The sequence below is a fragment of the Ranitomeya variabilis genome, chromosome 5 (genome assembly GCF_051348905.1).
Source record: "Ranitomeya variabilis isolate aRanVar5 chromosome 5, aRanVar5.hap1, whole genome shotgun sequence".
Classification (NCBI taxonomy): domain Eukaryota; kingdom Metazoa; phylum Chordata; class Amphibia; order Anura; family Dendrobatidae; genus Ranitomeya; species Ranitomeya variabilis.
Genome location: NC_135236.1, coordinates 243,175,841 through 243,196,686, shown reverse-complemented (window position 1 = coordinate 243,196,686; position 20,846 = coordinate 243,175,841). Strand labels below are relative to the sequence as shown.

Genomic DNA, 20,846 nt, shown 5'->3' with positions numbered 1-20,846 from the left:
GCACACTTATTGCCTTTCATGTGTCACTAAAGGATGTTTAGCCTTATTTAACCTATTAAATAAATAATTAAAAAAATTATGTTGGGTCCCCCCTATTTTTTATAACTAGCCAAAGTTAAGCAGCCAGCTGTGGGCTTATATTATCAGGCTGGGAAGGACCCTGATTAGGCCCTTCCCAACCTAAAATACAAGCCCATAGCCACCCCAGAAACTTTTTTTCTGTGGGTGTGTCTTATACTTTTTAAATACTGGGTTTGTAATGGGGGTGTCTGATAGACATCTCTCCATTACTAACCCCAGGGGTTGATGGCAGCTGTGATTTTTGACAGGTCATAGCTGTCATCAACCACAAGTACCATTACCGCAATTGCCACAGCACCAGGGCAATGGGGAAGAGCCAGACAAATATCCAAAATTGGTGCATTTCTGGAGCAGCTGCAGGCTTGTATTTTATAGCTGGGAATGGACCAACAACGAAGGACCTTCCCAGCCTGATAATATAAGCTTTACCTTCCCTGGTTTCAAAAATGAAGGGGGGGTCCACGTCATTTTTAAAAATTATTTATTTAACAGGTTAAATATGTCAAACCACCCTCAGTACCACATAAAAGGCACTAAAGGGTGCTAGTTTATTAGATGTAGGGGCCTTGTGACATTATATATCTACAGTACATCTATCCTTTCTATTCTATATATATATATATACATATATATATATATATATATATATATATATATATATATATATATATATATATACACTCACCGGCCACTTTATTAGGTACACCATGCTAGTAACGGGTTGGACCCCCTTTTGCCTTCAGAACTGCCTCAATTCTTCGTGGCATAGATTCAACAAGGTGCTGGAAGCATTCCTCAGAGATTTTGGTCCATATTGACATGATGGCATCACACAGTTGCCGCAGATTTGTCGGCTGCACATCCCAAAGATGCTCCATACAAGGCAGGATGGATCCATGCTTTCATGTTGTTTACGCCAAATTCTGACCCTACCATCCGAATGTCGCAGCAGAAATCGAGACTCATCAGACCAAGCAACGTTTTTCCAATCTTCTACTGTCCAATTTCGATGAGCTTGTACAAATTGTAGCCTCAGTTTCCTGTTCTTAGCTGAAAGGAGTGGTACCCGGTGTGGTCTTCTGCTGCTGTAGCCCATCTGCCTCAAAGTTCGACGCACTGTGCGTTCAGAGATGCTCTTAGGCCTACCTTGGTTGTAACGGGTGGCGATTTGAGTCACTGTTGCCTTTCTATCAGCTCGAACCAGTCTGCCCATTCTCCTCTGACCTCTGGCATCAACAAGGCATTTCCGCCCACAGAACTGCCGCTCACTGGATTTTTTTTCTTTTTCGGACCATTCTCTGTAAACCCTAGAGATGGTTGTGCGTGAAAATCCCAGTAGATCAGCAGTTTCTGAAATACTCAGACCAGCCCTTCTGGCACCAACAACCACGCCACGTTCAAAGGCACTCAAATCACCTTTCTTCCCCATACTGATGCTCGGTTTGAACTGCAGGAGATTGTCTTGACCATGTCTACATGCCTAAATGCACTGAGTTGCCGCCATGTGATTGGCTGATTAGAAATTAAGTGTTAACAAGAAGTTGGACAGGTGTACCTAATAAAGTGGCCAGTGAGTGTGTGTGTATATATATATATATATATATTCTATCTACTCTGTTCTGAAGGTTCTGGCTGTGAATATACTGTACGTGGCTGATGAAATACTGGATTTCCTTAAAAATGTGTGTAAAATAGTTTTCTCTCACCCATTGACTTGCATTGGCAAGTGTGATCTTATTCTCACATCCACTTGCAGCATGCTGTGATTTTTCCTCCGTCTGATTAGAGCTGAAGGAAACCTCACAGATGAACACTCATTTACTAACATTGGTCAAAGTGCAATGCGATTTTTTTCTCACATTGCACTTGTCCGATTTATACCCTCTTGTAAGCGAACTTTAAGGCAACTTTTATGCTTAATTAGAGATGTTTACCCCTTTCTGAGACCCTCAGGAAAGTTTTAACTATAATAAATATTTTTTTCCTATTTTCTGTTGTGTAAAACTGGGTAAGAAAAATACAGTAACCATGTTAAATGCAATCAATCAGCAGATTTTTTGCTATGTATTCTGAGGGCAGCATAAGGTAAGGGTTAAAACACAGAATTCAATTATGTGTAACTTTTCAGACTGTGTGCTGTTGTTTACTTACAGTGAAGGTTTTATCACTAGGACATTATCACTGACAGGTCTGATGTGCACATGACTGCTCATCTGACTCCGCCCCCTGCTGTGATAAGCAGCTTTCTGTCAATAGGCTATGTACATACAAAGCCTAGGGTGGGTGGGGTTAGCTTTTTCAGCTCTGCTGCACTGCTAAATCTAGAATCTCGGATTGTGTCATAACGGCTGCACCCAGGAAACTAAGTGATATATTGTTGGATTCAGCTTCTCTTTGCATACATCATGGTGTTCTCAGAGGAGGTAGCAAAAACTTGCTGACAGATTCCCTTTAAATGGACTTGTCACTTTCTCACTGTGGGTTTAAGTCTGTCAGGTGGTGCCGAACTTGATGAATATTGATGCTTATATGCATTTTTACACTGGGAATGTCTATTTTAGAGAAGATGGATTTTTATTATCTAGTGAATCTTTTCCCATATATCTTAAAGTTTTGCTGCTGTATTATCTGTTGCTCATAAGTAGGATAGTGAATACAAAATAACAGGTTTCCTTTCAGTTGCTGAATATACTAAATAGTCATTTCTAAGTTACAATATTAAATTACAACAATTCTGGTTCCAATTATTTCTCCCAATTTGCAAGACTCTCAAATAAAAAAAATTCTGCCTAGCCATGTGATGGCCGAGGGTCAGGAGTTATATTGCCTGATTTTTCTAATTCAGAATTCTAGTAAAGTTGGATGACAAACCCTCTAAGAGCTAACTGTTCCATTATATGTGATTTTGATTTGATTGGGATTATCTACACAATATATATTGAAGATGTTGCATGTGTGGACATTGCAGGTGATCGAGTGGCTATTGAACCAGGCGTTCCAAGAGAAAATGATGAGTTCTGCAAAAATGGGCGCTATAACCTTTCTCCCACCATCTTTTTCTGTGCAACACCACCCGATGATGGGAACTTATGCAGATACTATACGCACAATGCCAGCTTCTGCTATAAGTAAGGACGCTATCAATTTGGGAAATGTTATAATTTATTTTTCATGTCATTCAACAATTATCTGGCCTTTTCCTGCTTTTCAAAATGATTGTGAAAAATGTGATGTTTTTTTCATGGCATGTTTTTACAAATATTTCAAGTGGTTTGTTTAAAAAAAAAAAAAAAAAAAAAGACACTGAGATTCATAGGAAAGGTAATAGAGAAAAATATCATATAAAATACATTTTCGTAAAAAAAAAAACCCCACTAATCCCAAAAATTCTACAAACACACCAAAAACTAAAGAGCTGGATAGATAGACTTTACAATATCTTACTAAAGAATGCGCCAAATAATATTGAGCAATAAAGGAAGGAAAATGTGCAAAGCCAGAGTTTTAATGGTTGTCCACAGTTTCTTCATTTGAACAATGGGCTCAATGAATGTTTTCAAAATGATAAAAATCACATACTCATCAACTGATCTTCCAACACTCCTCTGTGCTGCTGCTGGGGTTCTCACCAGTGCTCAGGGATCATTACTGATATACATTTATATATTTTTAGACCACTGTGGGTTACTTAAAAAGGGATGGACTCCTCCATTTGGGGGATCTTCTGACATATAGAAATTTGACAGAATAAACTGTTTATGCTTGCTTGATACAGCACCTACGTTTTCTGGCCCCTGGGTCTCCGTGGCACATATTCTGTTATAACTATATATATTTATTTTGTTTGTTTTATGGTCTGAAGAAACACTGCATCTTGTTATCAGAGTAGATTGTTAGGTCACCTCTGGTGGTTGGCTGAACAGGAAGTATGATCCATTCCTTGGGAGTGGCCATTCTCCAAGGCAGTGTCCTCCAACTCTGGTCCCCAAGAGCCACCAACAGGTCATTTTTTTAGGATTTCCTTAGTATTGGCCAGATGATAATTCCATCAACTGAACAATAGTAATAAAATACTGAAAATGTGATCTGTTGGTGGCTTATGAGGCCTGGAGTTTGGGAACACTGCTCTCTAAGGCATATATAAGCAAATCTTAGCCAGGTATAGGAACCAGCTTATTAGTTTGAGTTCTTAAAGGGAACCTGTCACCCCCAAAATCGAAGGTGAGCTAAGCCCCCAATGTATCCTGAAAGATGAGAAAAAGAGGTTAGATTATACTCACCCACGGGCGGTCCCGCTGCGGTCCAGTCCGATGGGTGTTGCAGTCCGGTCCGGGGCCTCCCATCTTCTTACAATGATGTCCTCTTCTTGTCTTTACGGTGTGGCTCCGGCGCAGGCGTACTTTGTCTGCCCTGTTGAGGGTAGCGCAAAGTACTGCAGTGCGCAAGTGCCGGGAAAGGTCAGAGAGGCCCGGCGCCTGCGCACTGCAGTACTTTGCTCTGCTCTCAACAGGGCAGACAAAGTATGCCTGCACCGGACCGCAGCGTGAAGACAAGAAGAGGATGTCCTCCTATGAAGATGGGAGGCCCCGGACCGGACTGCGATGCCCGTCGAATCGGACCACCCACCCAGGTGAGTATAATCTAACCTCTTTTTCTCATCTTTCTGGACACATCAGGGGCTTATCTACAGCATTACAGAATGCTGTAGATAAGCCCCTGATGCCGGTGGGCTTAGCTTACCTTCGATTTTGGTGGTGACAGGTTCCCTTTAATGTGGTGTTGTTGGGCCTGGTCTATAATGTAATCAGGGATATGCAGACCTAGTCTTATTCACGTCTTTAGATTTTCCCGTCCAGTAGAAAGAATAGAGCTGTCTGTGGTAGTTACAACATTGGTCATTCTCGTTTCCAGTAGTGCATTTTTTCCTGTCTGTTCCCACCACAGTTACATAAACTATGTACCTTTGTTTCCCTGGTACAGTCATGTTGTGGTTCTGGTTCACCATCACCACCCAATGGATTTGTACCCTAAACTTTCATCCAATTATCCTCCCCCCACTTTGTTAGTAGACCCAGAAGCCACTCAATGCCCAAATTTCTCAGTAGCCACATCTGCCGCCACATTTCCAACTTATCTGCCATCCTCAAGTCACAGCCATAATCCCCACAGTCTCTCTGTATAGTCACAGTCACATTGTATTTTATTTTTCATTGCTTGTTCCAGGCTCGCAGACAATGTAACATTTGAAGAAGGTGCTCTAATAGAACCTCTTTCTGTTGGGATTCATGCCTGTAGACGAGCTGGAGTTACACTTGGAAGCAAAGTGTTCATCTGTGGTTCAGGTACAACTAAGAACTTAGTATTTTATTATGTCCAACTTGCAACAATGTTTTTTGTTCCCGTATATCTAAAATGAAAAATACAACTTTGCTCCCTATACCTACAGTGGATCATATACCAAAGATGTGCAACTTAAAGCCAAGTAACCAAAATTATGATAAAAAATGTATCTTTTTTGAGTCATTACAAATTGGGACATGCAGTTAGATAAAAAGTATAACAGGGCAACAATTCCAGCATAGGCTGTAGTTAGTATACAATACATGCAAAAGAAATAGTGTGCAAAAGTATAGAGATTGTTGACGCACTCGCAGCAAAGGAGGGGAAGATATGATGACAGTATCTGAGTGGTAATATTACAGTAATCAAAGTAGAAGCCCCTCACAATACAAGTATCAATTCAATTCATATTGCCTATAGTAACATGATTGGATGATAGTAGAAAACATTAAGTGGATATACAGAAAGCTTTTTACCAGGGCTGGGAGAAGTATACCTGGCCCTCTTCGTGTGTTTCGGCGCCTGCCTTCTTTAGGGGGGAGTGTGACTGCATGTTGTTGCATATATTTTATATTAACTGCATGCTGTGATGGGTTTATTGCCCTGTTGTATTTTTGGTCTAGCTGTACGTCTCAATTTTTAACATGGTTCAATAAAGATATTTTATCAGAATTTTGGTTACTTGGCTTTAAATTGCTCCTCTTTGGTATATGATTCATTGATTGTTTTGGTGTAATGCCATAATATTAGTCCATTTTTTACGTACAAATACACTCAATATCATGATTTCTAATGTACTTATTCAAATTGTCCTCCTTGGCTCATAACCTACAGCTCCAGTGGAGGCTTTTGTGTGTCCAGTCTCCATGGGTTGTCTGATTCTGCAGTCAGTCTTTCTTTTATCTATCCCTACTTCTGTGAAGAGAGAATAGACTATGGTCTTGATTCATTAAGACTGGTGTTTTATACTGCATTCTTAATGACAGACGTGCAGGCAGAACATGTGTCTAATTCATTAAGAGGGTCATGACGCTTAATGAATTTGGCACATCTTATCAGTGGTGTGCACCTCAACTGAAATGTTACTTCAGTCAAGTACTGAAATTCTGGCTTCAGGAACGCGACCACCGCTAATGAATTTCCCACTTCCTGTCCTGCCCCTGCTCCTTCTTGGCTCTACTCCTTTGATGTTTTACGACAGGATTCTGATGTAAACGCCATGATAAATTTGGATCTAACACTGCAGAATCAGGCTGCACAGTGCTTTTTTTGTAGTCTGTAGCCATGAAGACACATAAATCTACATAAGTGCTGTAGAAAAGATATTGATTGAAGATTTTCATGAATGGCAAGTTTGTCATTTTTTCATTTTAATACACTGTAACTATAAAAAAAGAGGCATACATAGGCTCTGGTTCATTCAGACTAGCTATTTGTAATTTCTGTAGGTCCATGTTTTGGTTGCCTTTCGGTATGATATAATCGATTAATATGTAATTTATTAAATCTTAGGACCTATTGGCCTGGTTTCTCTAATTGTTGCAAAGATGATGGGAGCTTCACAAGTAGTTATAAGTGGTAAGGAAAGTAAATTGTTGTTTTTATATTTCTATTTATATCACTTTATCCTAAATGAAATTAGTATAACATTGATACAAAATGGTTAATAGAGACATTAAATACTAATATGTGTTATGTAGCATTTGTATTATTTGCTTCTCCAGAAACTATCACATAGGTAAAATTCCATATATGCCATAAATTTTTAATAGCTGGATCCCACCAACGGGACCTGGATCTTGAGAACGAGTCCCGTCGTACTGTTTCTGGTGGAAAGGTGGTCGGAATTTCCATAACCATTAATGAGAATTCCGATTATATCTCCACAGACAGTGGAATTCATCACACACTGTATATATACAGTGTATATATATATATATATATATATATATATATATATATATATGGATCGCCCCCCCAAGGGCCGTGGGATACTCGGTACCAGGTCCTTCGGTTCACAGGGGGATGTCACGGTGGCTGACCCGGTCCGTGGCCCTGGGACATCCGTATAAAAGGGAAAGGTCTTCAAAAGGATAAAGTTTATGTTCGTGATGCCACCTGTGGTATTCGGTCAGGGTGACCGACGCTGCTTTAAGGGGTCCGCTGGGGTGATGTTATGGCAGCTAGATGGTATGCCTTCCCTCAGGTAAAGTATGACCCCAGGGCTTCCAAGTATGTAGATGGTGGTATGGTGAATGGCGCAGTGAAGAACGAGGACACAAGGTTGCAGTCTCTTTACCTTTACTGCAGACTTCAGCATCCACAGTCTAGGGCACCAGATCACAGGGCAGTCAGAGTCCGGCCGGTTTGGAGGCAAGTCCAGAATTCCCTTGTCCAGGTGGAACTCAGTAGCCTTCCCTTATCCTGCAGTGGTGTAGTCCATTACTGCCTATGGCTTCACATAAGGGTCTCACAGATGCGATGTTTCGCTCTCTCTGTCCCCCATATAGGATAGGAAAAAACCCGTATGACTGGTGACTTGAGCCTGTTTATAGGGTCTCTTAGATTACCCAGCTCTATAGGTGTCACCGTGCCTCCTGGGTGTAGGTGCGGACAAGTAACCTGCAATTAGCTGTCCTGCCGGTCTCTGAAATAAGGTGTAGAGTTCCTTACTCCCTCGGTGTTCCGGCTACTGGGATTTTGCACCTCAGAAGGAGGCAGCCTGAGCGGGGTTTGTCCCCTTCTGGTATCCTCTCCTTTTGCTTCGACTTCCTTCACGCTCGCTGCAATACAATTCTGCCTTTCAATGTCACTTTCTAGGAACTACAGCTTTGAGGGCACGCACAGCTCCTTTAACCTTCTGTCCTCCTCAGACTACTGTCTGTAACTGAACTCCTACAGAACTCCTGTCTGGAGCTCTGTCATGAACTAACTCCTGTCTGGAACTGACTAACTTTCCCTCCAGACTGCCAGATATATATATAGATATATATACACTCACCGGCCACTTTATTAGGTACACCATGCTAGTAACGGGTTGGACCCCTTTTGCCTTCAGAACTGCTCAATTCTTCGTGGCATAGATTCAACAAGGTGCTGGAAGCATTCCTCAGAGATTTTGGTCCATATTGACATGATGGCATCACACAGTTGCCGCAGATTTGTCGGCTGCACATCCCAAAGATGCTCCATACAAGGCAGGATGGATCCATGCTTTCATGTTGTTTACGCCAAATTCTGACCCTACCATCCGAATGTCGCAGCAGAAATCGAGACTCATCAGACCAAGCAACGTTTTTCCAATCTTCTACTGTCCAATTTCGATGAGCTTGTGCAAATTGTAGCCTCAGTTTCCTGTTCTTAGCTGAAAGGAGTGGTACCCAGTGTGGTCTTCTGCTGCTGTAGCCCATCTGCCTCAAAGTTCGATGCACTGTGCGTTCAGAGATGCTCTTAGGCCTACCTTGGTTGTAACGGGTGGCGATTTGAGTCACTGTTGCCTTTCTATCAGCTCGAACCAGTCTGCCCATTCTCCTCTGACCTCTGGCATCAACAAGTCATTTCCGCCCACAGAACTGCCGCTCACTGGATTTTTTTTCTTTTTCGGGCCATTCTCTGTAAACCCTAGAGATGGTTGTGCGTGAAAATCCCAGTAGATCAGCAGTTTCTGAAATACTCAGACCAGCCCTTCTGGCACCAACAACCATGCCACGTTCAAAGGCACTCAAATCACCTTTCTTCCCCATACTGATGCTCGGTTTGAACTGCAGGAGATTGTCTTGACCATGTCTACATGCCTAAATGCACTGAGTTGCCGCCATGTGATTGACTGATCAGAAATTAAGTGTTAACAAGAAGTTGGACAGGTGTACCTAATAAAGTGGCCAGTGAGTGTATATATATATATATATATATATATATATATATATATATATATAAAGAGAGAGAGAGGGAGTGTCTTAATAAATAAGAGCAGAAGGTCCCCCTGGTGGCCTGGAGTGTGAATGTGCATTGCATGTTTGTGATACCTGGATGCAGTTATCCTTTCTTGCCTCCGAGCGCAGTATCACTCTCCCCGAGAGGAAAGGATTCTGGGGCGCCGCACTCCCCCCCCCATGTTAAATCCAGTACTCCTGGACTGGGAAAAGAAAAACATTATGGGAGGTGAGGACACTTGAATGTTGCATAAACTATTTACATTATGAGCATATTTTGATAAGAGTAGAAAACAATATAACAATTAACTAACTATGAAATGCGATGACCCTTACGGGTATACTATCTGTTAAGGCTTCATAGTGCAAATCAACATTTTATTACTCTTTCTCTTCTTCAAGTACAAAACTTTCTATCAACCCCCACGGGTTTATTATATTCTCTTCGTTTTATCAAAAGTGCATCAGGATGTCAGCTACATAGAACACGACTCTGTCTAAAGTGAAATCTTAACTTTCATCTCTATTGACTATATTAAATCTTTAATATATTAACCTGCTATCTTGTAACACACAAGTCTATCTATCATAGTGCAACTGGCAAACATTCCCTTTAAGGGTTCCAGCAATATTCAAGTCTTTTTAATGAGGTAGTGCAAATGTATCAATCGCGTTAATATACAAGTCAATCAAACTTTAGAACAGCAGCAATGATGCGAGGGACCCGTCATTAACCCCCAATGTTGTTCTTGGGCGAGCTACAGGGCATGTATCCAGACCCGGAATCCTACCGCGCCAGACTGGTTTTTCTTCAGGTCTCTGGAAAACAAAGCAGTTCTCACAAGAGTGTTAGAAGCAGTCTCTGGTCTTTAAAAGCTTCTTCTGTAAAACCAGTAGGAAGCACCTTTAAGAAGGTGCAAACTATTTACGGGAAAAGTTTTTGATCATGCACAGTCCATGATTCACGGTTCTTTAAGGCAACTTGTGCAAACACAGGATCCTCTTAAAAACTGAGGACCCCTTTAAATGGAAACCCTGGTCGGGTTCAATAAACTTTAGCAGCAAAGAGTTTTTAACAGTGAACTATATACAGTCATTTTTTATGCTTCCTGTGGTCTACTGGGGTAGCACGGGTAAAGGCAGTCCCTTAAGATACGGGCAGCTACCAGGTGCTACATACGGTGCGCCTGCACTCTTTACGGGGGTTTGAGTGCCTACTGATCTCCTCTCCACAATAGCTTGGGTGCAGGTGATGGTTGGCCTAGTGGCTACTGCAGTCTCCGTAGTGGTGATGGTACACACCATAGTCTTAGTGGTGGTGCAGGCAGGGGTGACAGTGGGAGTAGTGGTAGTTGTGGCCGCTTTGGCACAAGTGGGGGGGTTTACAGCGCGAGGCGGCATGGCTGGTGTCTTGGAGCTGGGCGGCTTGGACATGGAGTCTTTGCACTTGTGGACGTTTAATGCGTACCACCCCTTTTCGCCGAAGTGCCTGGTGGACATGACACAGTCTCCTGGGTACAGATCCCTATCCGGGTGTCCTTCCCAGAGATGGGATTCTATGTCCCTCCGGTTAACAAATACTTCTGCGTATAACCCCTGCTCCTTTATGAAGCCCCAGCCTCCTTTCAGTTTTAAGGTTACCACGGTGCCCTGCTTAAGCGGGGCCTGGTTTACATGGTGATCCTTGAGGGCCTGGGCCTTGGTTTGCAGATCCCGTTTTGTCAAAGGCTCTGTGCCGGGCCTGTTGTTCCTCCTCCCTTTCTTCCCATCTGTGGGCGAGTTGCTGTTGATATTCGTCCCAGCTCAGGACCTCTAGGGTTTCTCCCTCCTGTTTGGTCATTCCGGAGAACCCCATGAGGTTTGATCCAGGATTCACCCAGCGGTAGATTGTTTTCTCCCCATACACCTCCCCAGGTAGGCTGGTGGGTTGGATCGGGGCCTTCAGGAACTGTTCCATCCGGGTGGCCTGGTCCAACTCCCTAGGACCTGGAGTCGGGTGGACCAATAACAGGGTGGTTCAACTACGGGGCCCACTAGGAGGTCTTTGGCTACCGGGGCAGGGTTGTCGTTCCTACCTCCCACAGCATCTCTGGTGCCGGGCTCCTCCTCCGGTGTCAAGGGTAGCTGGAAGGGACACGGCCCCTGCACATCTTCCGCGGGTGCTGGCTTGCAGATGGTCCCGGCGTCTAAATGCATCTGCAGGAGCTGGTCAATCAGAGCTTCCACTCCGGTCTGCAGGAGCGCAGGGTCGACTGGTGACAGCTCGCTGCGGCTTCTTTCCAGGTTGCTGGGGGAGTCCTTCGCTTCCACCCCATTCTCTGGTTCTGGGCTGCTGGCCATGGCGTCTTCCACTTGGCTCACTGCGTCCAGGTCTCTTTCCCGCTCTCTCCTTTGGGGGGGCGGTTCCTTCTTCTTGGTCTCCTCCCACCATTTAGGATCAAAAGGCAGATCTCTGTTGCTGACGGACACGTCCTCAGGGTACAGAGATACTTGGACTGGGCACTTCTCAGTTAGTTCCCGCCCACGATGGCAAACCCTTCTTCTCCGGCGCTCCTCGTGGCGCTGTAATTGCAGTGGTTTTGGCAGCAATTTTGGCGGTCTTTTTGCAATGCACAGTCTCTCAATAAAGTATGGTTCAGACACAGTTCTGGCACAGTCTCTAGGTGCATATGACCCGATTCACGGGGTTTAGTAGATCCTGTTCGTGACACCAAGTTGGATCGCCCCCCCAAGGGCCGTGGGGTACTCGGTACCGGGTCCTTCGGTTCACAAAGGGATGTCACAGTGGCTGACCCGGTCCGTGGCCCTGGGACATCCGTATAAAAGGGAAAGGTCTTTAAAGGGATAAAGTTTATGTTCGTGACGCCACCTGTGGTATTCGGTCAGGTTGACCAACGCTGCTTTAAGGGGTCTGCTGGGGTGATGTTATGGCAGCTAGATGGTATGCCTTCCCACAGGTGAAGTATGTCCCCAGGGCTTCCAAGTATGTAGATGGTGGTATGGTGAATGGCACAGTGAAGAACGAGGACACAAGGTTGCAGTCTCTTTATCTTTACTGCAAACTTCAGCATCCACAGTCCAGGGCACCAGATCACAGGGCAGGCAGAGTCCGGCCGGTTTGGAGGCAAGTCCAGAGTTCCCATGTCCAGGTGGAAATCAGTAACCTTCCCTTGTGATGCGGTGGTGTAGTCCCTTACTGCCTATGGCTTCACATAAGGGTCTCACAGATGCAATGTTTCGCTCTCTCTGTCCCCCGTATAGGATAGGACAAAACCCGTATGACTGGTGACTTGAGCATGTTTGTAGGGTCTCTTAGATTACCCAGCTCTATAGGTGTCTCCGTACCTCCTGGGTGTAGGTGCGGACAGGTAACCTGCAATTAGCTGTCCTGCCGGTCTCTGAAATAAGGTGTAGAGTTCCTTAGGCTACTTTCACACTAGTGTCGTGCACTGCACATCGCTATGCATCGTTTTGCAGAAAAAATGCATCCTGCAAAAGTGCTTGCAGGATGCGTTTTTCTCCATAGACTTTTATTAGCTACACAGTGCGACGCATTGCCACACGTCGCAACCGTCGTGCGATGGTTGCGTCGTGTTGCGTCGGACCGTCACCACCAAAAAACGTTGCTTGTAACGTTTTTTGGTGCGTCATCTGCAGCATTTCCGACCACGCATGCGTGGCCGGAACTCCGCCCCCACCTCTCCGCACCTCACAATGGGGCAGCGGATGCGTTGGAAAACTGCATCCGCTGCCCCCGTTGTGCGGTGCATTCACAGCTAGCGTCGGTGCGCCGCAACGCAATGCACGACGCTAGTGTGAAAGTAGCTTTACTCCCTCGGTGTTCCGGCTACCGGGATTTTGCGCCTCAGAAGAAGGCAGCCTGAGTGGGGCTGGTCCCCTTCTGGTATCCTCTCCTTTGCTTCGACTTCCTTCATGCTCGCTGCAATACAATTCTGCCTTTCAATTTCTCTTTCTGGGAGCTGCAGCTCTGAGGGCATGCACAGCTCCTTTAACCTTCTGTCCTCAGACTACTGTCTGTAACTGAACTCCTAAATATAAGAAAACTGACTGAACAACAATATAATCTGAACTGGTGCATAACCCAAAAAAGTCATATAGCAAATAGATCAATGGCTGCACTCAAAATTTACTGTGCTAAGACAAGGAAATGTGCAATATATGAAATGTGAATAGCATAATGGCTAGGGAAATTTATGAAAACACACATGAGATTCTTAGCACAATATTTGGCCAAACGTTGTGAGCCCATCCACCAAACGTCAAGGTAATCTCAGATCGGATGGGTAACTGAGCTGACTGCCTAGCCATAGGTAAGTGTTCACACTAGGCAGTCAGCTCAGTTACCCATCCGATCTGAGATTACCTTGACGTTTGGTGGATGGGCTCACAACGTTTGGCCAAATATTGTGCTAAGAATCTCATGTGTTTTTTCATAAATTTCCCTAGCCATTATGCTATTCACATTTCATATATTGCACATTTCCTTGTCTTAGCACAGTAAATTTTGAGTGTAACTGAACTCCTGTCTTGAGCTCTGTCATGAGCTAACTCCTATCTGGAACTGACTAACTTTCCCTTCAGACTACCAGTTATATGGAGTGCCCTAATAAATAGGAGCAGGAGCTCCCCCTGGTGGCCTGGAGTGTGTGTGTGTTGCATGTTTGTGATATCTGGATGCAGTTATCCTTTCTTGCCTCCAAACGCAGTATCACTCTCCCCGAGAGGAAAGCAATACCACTGCGACGACCAGGACCCTGGGGCACCGCATATATACATACCTATACTATGTGTTTATTTTATCTATTCTATTTTAACCTGTCAGTGTGATTTTATATTACACCGCACTGAATTGCTGGCCTTTCTAAAGGACACCAGTTGCGTATTTCTCGCAAGTCACACTGGTGGTCCATGTGGTGTGCAAATTTTTTTCGCACCCATAGACTTGCATTGGCGTTTTTCGGGCGTACTATGGTGACAATCGTGACATGCTGCGATTTCATACGCACGTATAATATGGCTGAGAAAATTACGCAGGATGCGAGCTGCCCCATAGATTAACATTAGTCCTAGTGCTATGCGATTTTTTTTTTATCGGTATCCGTATTATGCTCTAGTGTGATGCATAAATGGCATCATCTATCAATAGGAAACGTATAACTAGTGGAGGAAGGCTGAACCTGATGAACCTGTCTTTTTCCAATCTATGTAATTATGTAATGTGTGTTTTTGGCACAATCACATTTCAGAAGGAGGATTATTAAAAAAAAAGTTTAGATCTGCTTTTATGGAAAATCGTTGTCCCCATAGAAATCAGTGGGATTAACCCTGTTAATATGTTCATTGTGTATATCCTGTAATGATCAGATCCTGTCTTTTTTTTCTTATGTTTCAGTGTGGTTTATGTTCATAGCGCTTTAACTTTGCCTCTGACATGGCCATATTGGTACCTTCCAATATATGACTAAGGAATAATTTTTTCAGATTTATCTTCTTCAAGACTAGAAAAAGCAAAAGAAGTCGGAGCAGATTTTATTTTGCAAGTTGCCAAAGAAACCCCTCAGCAAACTGCTCAGAAAGTTGAAGAATTACTAGGATGCATGCCCGAGATCACCATTGAGTGCACTGGAGCTGAAGCTTGTATTCAGACAGGAATCTATGTAAGTATAGACCAGCTCATTCATTCACATGAGACGTATCGCCTCCCTAACTGTGGAATTCGCTTACGGCTTTGAAGAATGTCACTATTTCATGTACTGCAGATATGACCTCATCCTGAATGCAATTCTGTACTAATACTGTAATAGTAATCGAAACATGTTTGTACCTGTGTCCAGGCAACATAGACAAACCAACGTCAGAAGACGTGAGAAGCATTTGCTTTTATTATTACAATTTTAATTTTCTTTTTAATTTTGGCTGTAAATCATTTATTTTCAGATGATAAAAAAAGTTTGTCATGAAATTAATATGACTTCCAAAGAAATCTTGAGTATCATAAAGAATGAGTGTGCTGTACCTTTGGCATCTTTGAAGTGTAACAAATGACTGTTCAACACTTATTACTTGATTGTCCCACAAACAAAGTTGACATTTAACTAAAACTTGAAATAATAATAAGCACCCAATTAGCTGTGCAATTTTTTATTACTGTGCTGAGATCATTTTAGAAATGTGCCCCTATGTATTGTCTTATTTGCTGTGTCCGACCATGTTGTTCACGGTCGGTATACAGCATAGCAAAGCTCCTGGCCACCTGAGTAAGCATAAGAGTATACAGACTACACAACAGGGGCTCACAGCTGCTTCTTCCTGTGAGGTAACACATTTTCCTGCCTGTTTTATCACAGGAGCAAGTACTTCTGCTGCGAAACCAGTCCAGTGAGCTCATCATAGGAGACTGCTGAACTCATATGTCATTTGAATTGACGGTATATAGCTGGGGTATATTTCTAAGATTATCTCAGGAAGGGAACATTTGTTTGACAAACCCTTTAATTACCAGATAATTTAGCATAAAAGCCTGATTTTCAAATTTAGGACATTTTTTGCTGACACTTTGCTCTTCAAAGTCCTTCAGACTACTATTTAAATGGGGTCTTTTTATTTTTTAAAATGTTTTATTGTTTTTTATTTAATTTTTCATGTAACTATTTACGTTAACCTCTTCAAAACCTTTGACGTACCCAAACGCCACGGTCAGGTAGGGGTTACCGACCTATGACGTATGGGTACACCATGGTAATCGTGATGCCGTGACTGCCACTGGGAGCTTGGCTTTTGAGATAGCCGAGACCCGGTGGTCACTGCCAGGAGCATTGCCTGCACCAGCCCGGCTATTTACCCCCCAAATATTGCTATCGATATACATTGCAGCATTTTGGGAGATAATTGTCTATGAGGCTTCTTTTAGAGCAATACTGACAGGTATAATGCATTGCAATGCATTATATCAGTGATCAGACTAATAAAAAATAAAAAAATACAAATATTTTCATGAAATATCACAAAATAAAAAAATGAAAATAATATACCAATAAATTAGTATAAAAAGATATATAATATAAATAAATATTATCAGTATTAACAATAAATGGATATGACAGCTATAAAACTGTCATACTAGTTAACCCCTTCAGTGAACACTACAAAAAAATTTAAAAGTGGCAAAAAAAGCTATGCTTTTTCATCATACTGCTGAACAAAAAGTTGAATAAAACGTGATTAATAAGTCAAATGAAAAGAAAAATGGTATAGTTGAAAACGTCATCTTTTCCCACAAAAAATTAGCCACCATACATCTCTATCAGCGGAAAAATCTAAAAGTTACAACTCTCAGAATACAGCAATGCAAAACCAGTTCTTTTCTCTAAAAATAGTTTTTTATTGTGTAAAAGCGGCAAAAAAAAAAAAAAAATGACAAATGGAGTCTCATTGTAATCGTATTGTACTGAAGAATAAAGTTGCTTTATTACTTTTACCCAACTGTGAATACCATAAAAAAACACGAAAACCTATTTCCGAATTGCTGTTTTTTGTTCGTTCTGCCTCCCAAAAATTGGAATAGAAAACGATCAAAAACTGTCATGTGTCCCAAAATGGTACCAATAAAAATGTCAACTCATCGTGCAAAAAACAAGCCCAATATGTGCAGATGGGAGTGATGCAGACAGTTATGGCTCCTACTTACATTGGGTGCAAAAAGTGTGATCGGCAAAAATTCCAGTGTAAAAGTCTGATGTCTCCTGTAGACACGTGTTTTAGCCCAATCCATCTGTAGACACAAGCATCACACTTACAACATAGTAACTAAACAAACCCTGTCATGCAACTAAATATAGAACTGGAACTTAAAAATCTCCTGCGTTACTGGAGAGAAAGTAATTAGCATGATAGTTCACTTATCAACTCAATTTCCCACCCATGTGTTCAATACGTCGGCCCATGTCACACGGCCAGGAACATTCATATTTATCAGCCCTCAGCTATCTACAAGTACACCGGTCCAACCCTATCTCATCTGTTCCCTGGGCAACATTATACTTACATTATGGGCAGTGGTTAAAACTAACAGGAATCTTTGCTGTCATCAGCCTGCAAACAAATAGAACGTGGGTTCACCTTTGACAGATACAGCTTCACCTTTGACTAAGCAAACGTGAAGTTATGCACAAGAATAAAAGTGCTGGCAGTGGTCTAGATAAATATGTAGAAAATTGCTGTGAGCATATTGGCACAAGCTAGGCCTTCTTTGTTAGATGGATTAATAAAGATTATTATTATTATTATTACTAGGGATTCCAGATCCTTTGCATGTGATACTGCTCAAATCTTTATTTTTGGTTTTATTATGATGTTTCTGTTTATGCTTTATAAAGACACTAAAATGACAAGATTACACCATAAGCTGCAGAATGCTACTGGGATTTCATCAAAATTATGGCAGAAATGTGCATAAATTGCTTGACAGGTTCCCTTTAATGTTGCAAAATGTCAGATATTACAGGGGTTGTCTGGTCTTTCAACAAAAGTCTGGAGTCACTCTGTGTGACTTCAAAATGTTGAATCTTGACAGCATGTGGTGCGCTATCAGGATTCACCGGAATTGCTGGTGATAGCAGACGTTCACATGACCGCACATATTTGCTCAGCTTCTCTCAATTCACGTGTATTGAGAAAAGCCAGATATGTCTATTCCGAATGTATACTGAAGTATGCAAAGCGAAAATGTGATCGTCCGCTCTCACCAGGTGAATCTTGACAGTGTGCGAACCACACGCTATCTCGATTTAGAAGTCTGCAGTCACATAGAGTGTTCAGACATTTCTCAAAACACTGAACAACGCCTTTTGGATTGGTGAGAGGTTCTGAATTCTGGAAGTGTTGAGTGCCCTCTTAATTTCAGTAGTGATTGTGGTGATTTCTTTATTTTCTGTTTAATTTATTCTTTTTTTATATACTTGTTCACAGGCAACACGTTCTGGCGGTACTTTAATACTTGTTGGTTTGGGTCCAGCGATGGTCAATGTACCTATTGTGAATGCTGCTGTGCGAGAGGTTGATATCAGGGGCATTTTCAGATACTGCAATACGTAAGTTCTAGTACTAATATATATATATATATTAGATGGTGGCCCGATTCTAGAATATGTGTGTAGTTTATTTATGAAGATGTAAGAATAATGCAATGAATACACAGGATTTTCTGGGTAAAATATATACATTATCATTAAATTTTATTGCTTATAGAACTTAATACAACTGAACGAAAGCGGTGTTTAAATCCCGCTGATTGATTGCTGCTGGCCACGACCAATCAGCGAAGCATGGTTCAAATCCTGCGCCAATTCGCAGCTGGACTGCGCCTGTCCGCGACGCGGGATTTCCGTTACAGACAAACAGACAGAATTAGACGATTATATAGTAGATACAGTATATACTACAGATGTGCTTTAGTATCCTGATGAGAATGTACAATCTCTATTCTTGCAGATGGCCAATGGCTATTTCAATGCTGGCATCTAAAAGAGTGAACGTGGCTCCTTTGGTTACACATCGTTTTCCCTTAGAAAAAGCACTGGAAGCCTTTGAAACCACAATGAGAGGAGAAGGAGTGAAAGTTATGTTGAAATGTGACCAGAATGACCAGAACCCATAAAACAAGTAGCGTCACCTGTAATATTCCTTTGAGATACATTTGAGGGCATGTGCTAGTAAAATAAAAAATGAACTGTGCCTTGCATCGTGTTTCAAGAAATACTTCAGTCATAAATTTGTCCTGAATAAAAATGTATAGTTCCGAAAATTCTTGTTTCTTTGGTATCCCAAATTATTAGAAACTGGTGTTTGACTTTATATTTCTGACCAAAAATGTAATTCCACAAAATAAATGTAATAAATTCTCAAAATGTATTTAGCCATTTATTTAAGTATGGTGCCTTTCTAGATTACACTACAGGATGAGCGTTAGTCTACATTCCCAGAATTAGTTTTTCGTGAGTTTTTTGCTCTTGGATATTTTTTGCACATAATAAATATATCAGGTTTCCTGCATGTGTTTTTATTCAGTTTTTGATACTGCAGATTGATTTCTCTTTTTATGGTGTGACATGTTTTAAATAAAGCTACCTTGTTTTTTATATTTCCGGGTATTTGTCCAAATTGTATTGATAAAATTAAGAGCAGATTACATGCATTTTTTCCCTACGGATTTTTCACCTTTTATGCAGTTCCTTAGATTAAATCTGCACATAATACTCTGTGTACCCGCAAGAGAGAAAATGTACAAGTTGGGAATTTTAACCCCTTAATGGCTAAAGGTATTTTTGATTTTGCATTTTCATTGTTTGCTCCCCTTCTTCCCAGAGCCATAACTTTTTTATTTTTTTGCTCAATATGGCCATGTGAGGACTTGTTTTTTGGCAGGACGAGTTGTAATTTTGAACAACACCATTGGATTTGCCATGTTATGTACTGCAAAATGGGAAAAAATTCCAAGTTTGGTGAAATTGCAAAAAAGTGCAATTCAACAATTGATTTTTGTTTCGCTTTCTTTACTAGGTTCACTAAATGCTAAAACTGACCTTCTATTGGGATTTTCCAGGTCGTTACGAGTTCATAGACACCAAACACGTCTAGGTTCATTTTCATTTAAGTGGTGAAAAAACTTCCAAAGTTTGTTAAAAAAAATTGGGCCATTTTCCAATACCTGTAACATCTTCATTTTTCATGATCTCGGGTTGGGTGAGGGATTAGTTTTTGCATGTCGAGCTGACGTTTTTAAAGATACCATTTTGGTGCAGATACAATCTTTCTATCGCCCATTATTGTATTTTAATGCAATGTTGCGACGACCAAAAAAATTAATTCTGGCATTTTTACTTTTTTTCTTGTTATGCCCTTTAGCAATCGGGTTAATTATTTTTTTATTTTGATAGATCAGACGATTCTGAATGCAGAAATACCAAATATGTGTATGTTTGATTTTTTTTTATTATTGTTTTATTTTGAATGGGGCACTCATAGCAATCCGGCAGTGACAGCCATAGAGGTCTGCTGGAGGACTCTGGTTGTCATGCCAACCCATCGGTGAACCACAGAGATGTGACACGGGCGCCAATGGGCGGGATTTCCGGTGCGCTTGCCAGAAGCGCGTGTTAAATGCCGCTGTCAGAGTTTGACAGTGGCATTTAATGGGTTAACAGTTGCGGGCAGGGACGGCTCCAGGTTTTTTGTGCTATATGCTACGTGGCTGTGCTATATACTACGTGGCTGTGCTATATACTATGTGGGCTGTTATATGCTACGTGGCTGTGCTATATACTGCGTGGCTTTGCTATATGCTAAGTGGACTGTGTTATATGCTACGTGGCTGTGCTATATGCTACTCATTTTGCACTTTTACAAATGTTCTACGTTAATATTTTCTAATGTTTACTTTAAAAAGTTTTCCATTTAAAAATTGTCATATTAACA

General features: G+C 41.8%; 1 protein-coding gene across 2 annotated transcripts in view; it reads left to right on the top strand.

The window, feature by feature from the left end:
* Window positions 1-19,506, top strand: part of SORD (sorbitol dehydrogenase) — an 80,127-nt gene extending 60,621 nt beyond the window's left edge. For both annotated transcript variants that reach the window (XM_077263946.1, XM_077263947.1), the window contains exons 5-10: window positions 3,050-3,209; window positions 5,305-5,423; window positions 6,934-6,999; window positions 14,856-15,031; window positions 18,342-18,463; window positions 18,864-19,506. In XM_077263946.1, coding sequence (XP_077120061.1) covers window positions 3,050-3,209; window positions 5,305-5,423; window positions 6,934-6,999; window positions 14,856-15,031; window positions 18,342-18,463; window positions 18,864-19,029 — 809 coding nt within the window. In that variant the 3' untranslated portion in view covers window positions 19,030-19,506. The remainder of the gene's footprint in view (window positions 1-3,049; window positions 3,210-5,304; window positions 5,424-6,933; window positions 7,000-14,855; window positions 15,032-18,341; window positions 18,464-18,863) is intronic.
* The last annotated feature ends 1,340 nt before the right edge of the window (window positions 19,507-20,846 follow it).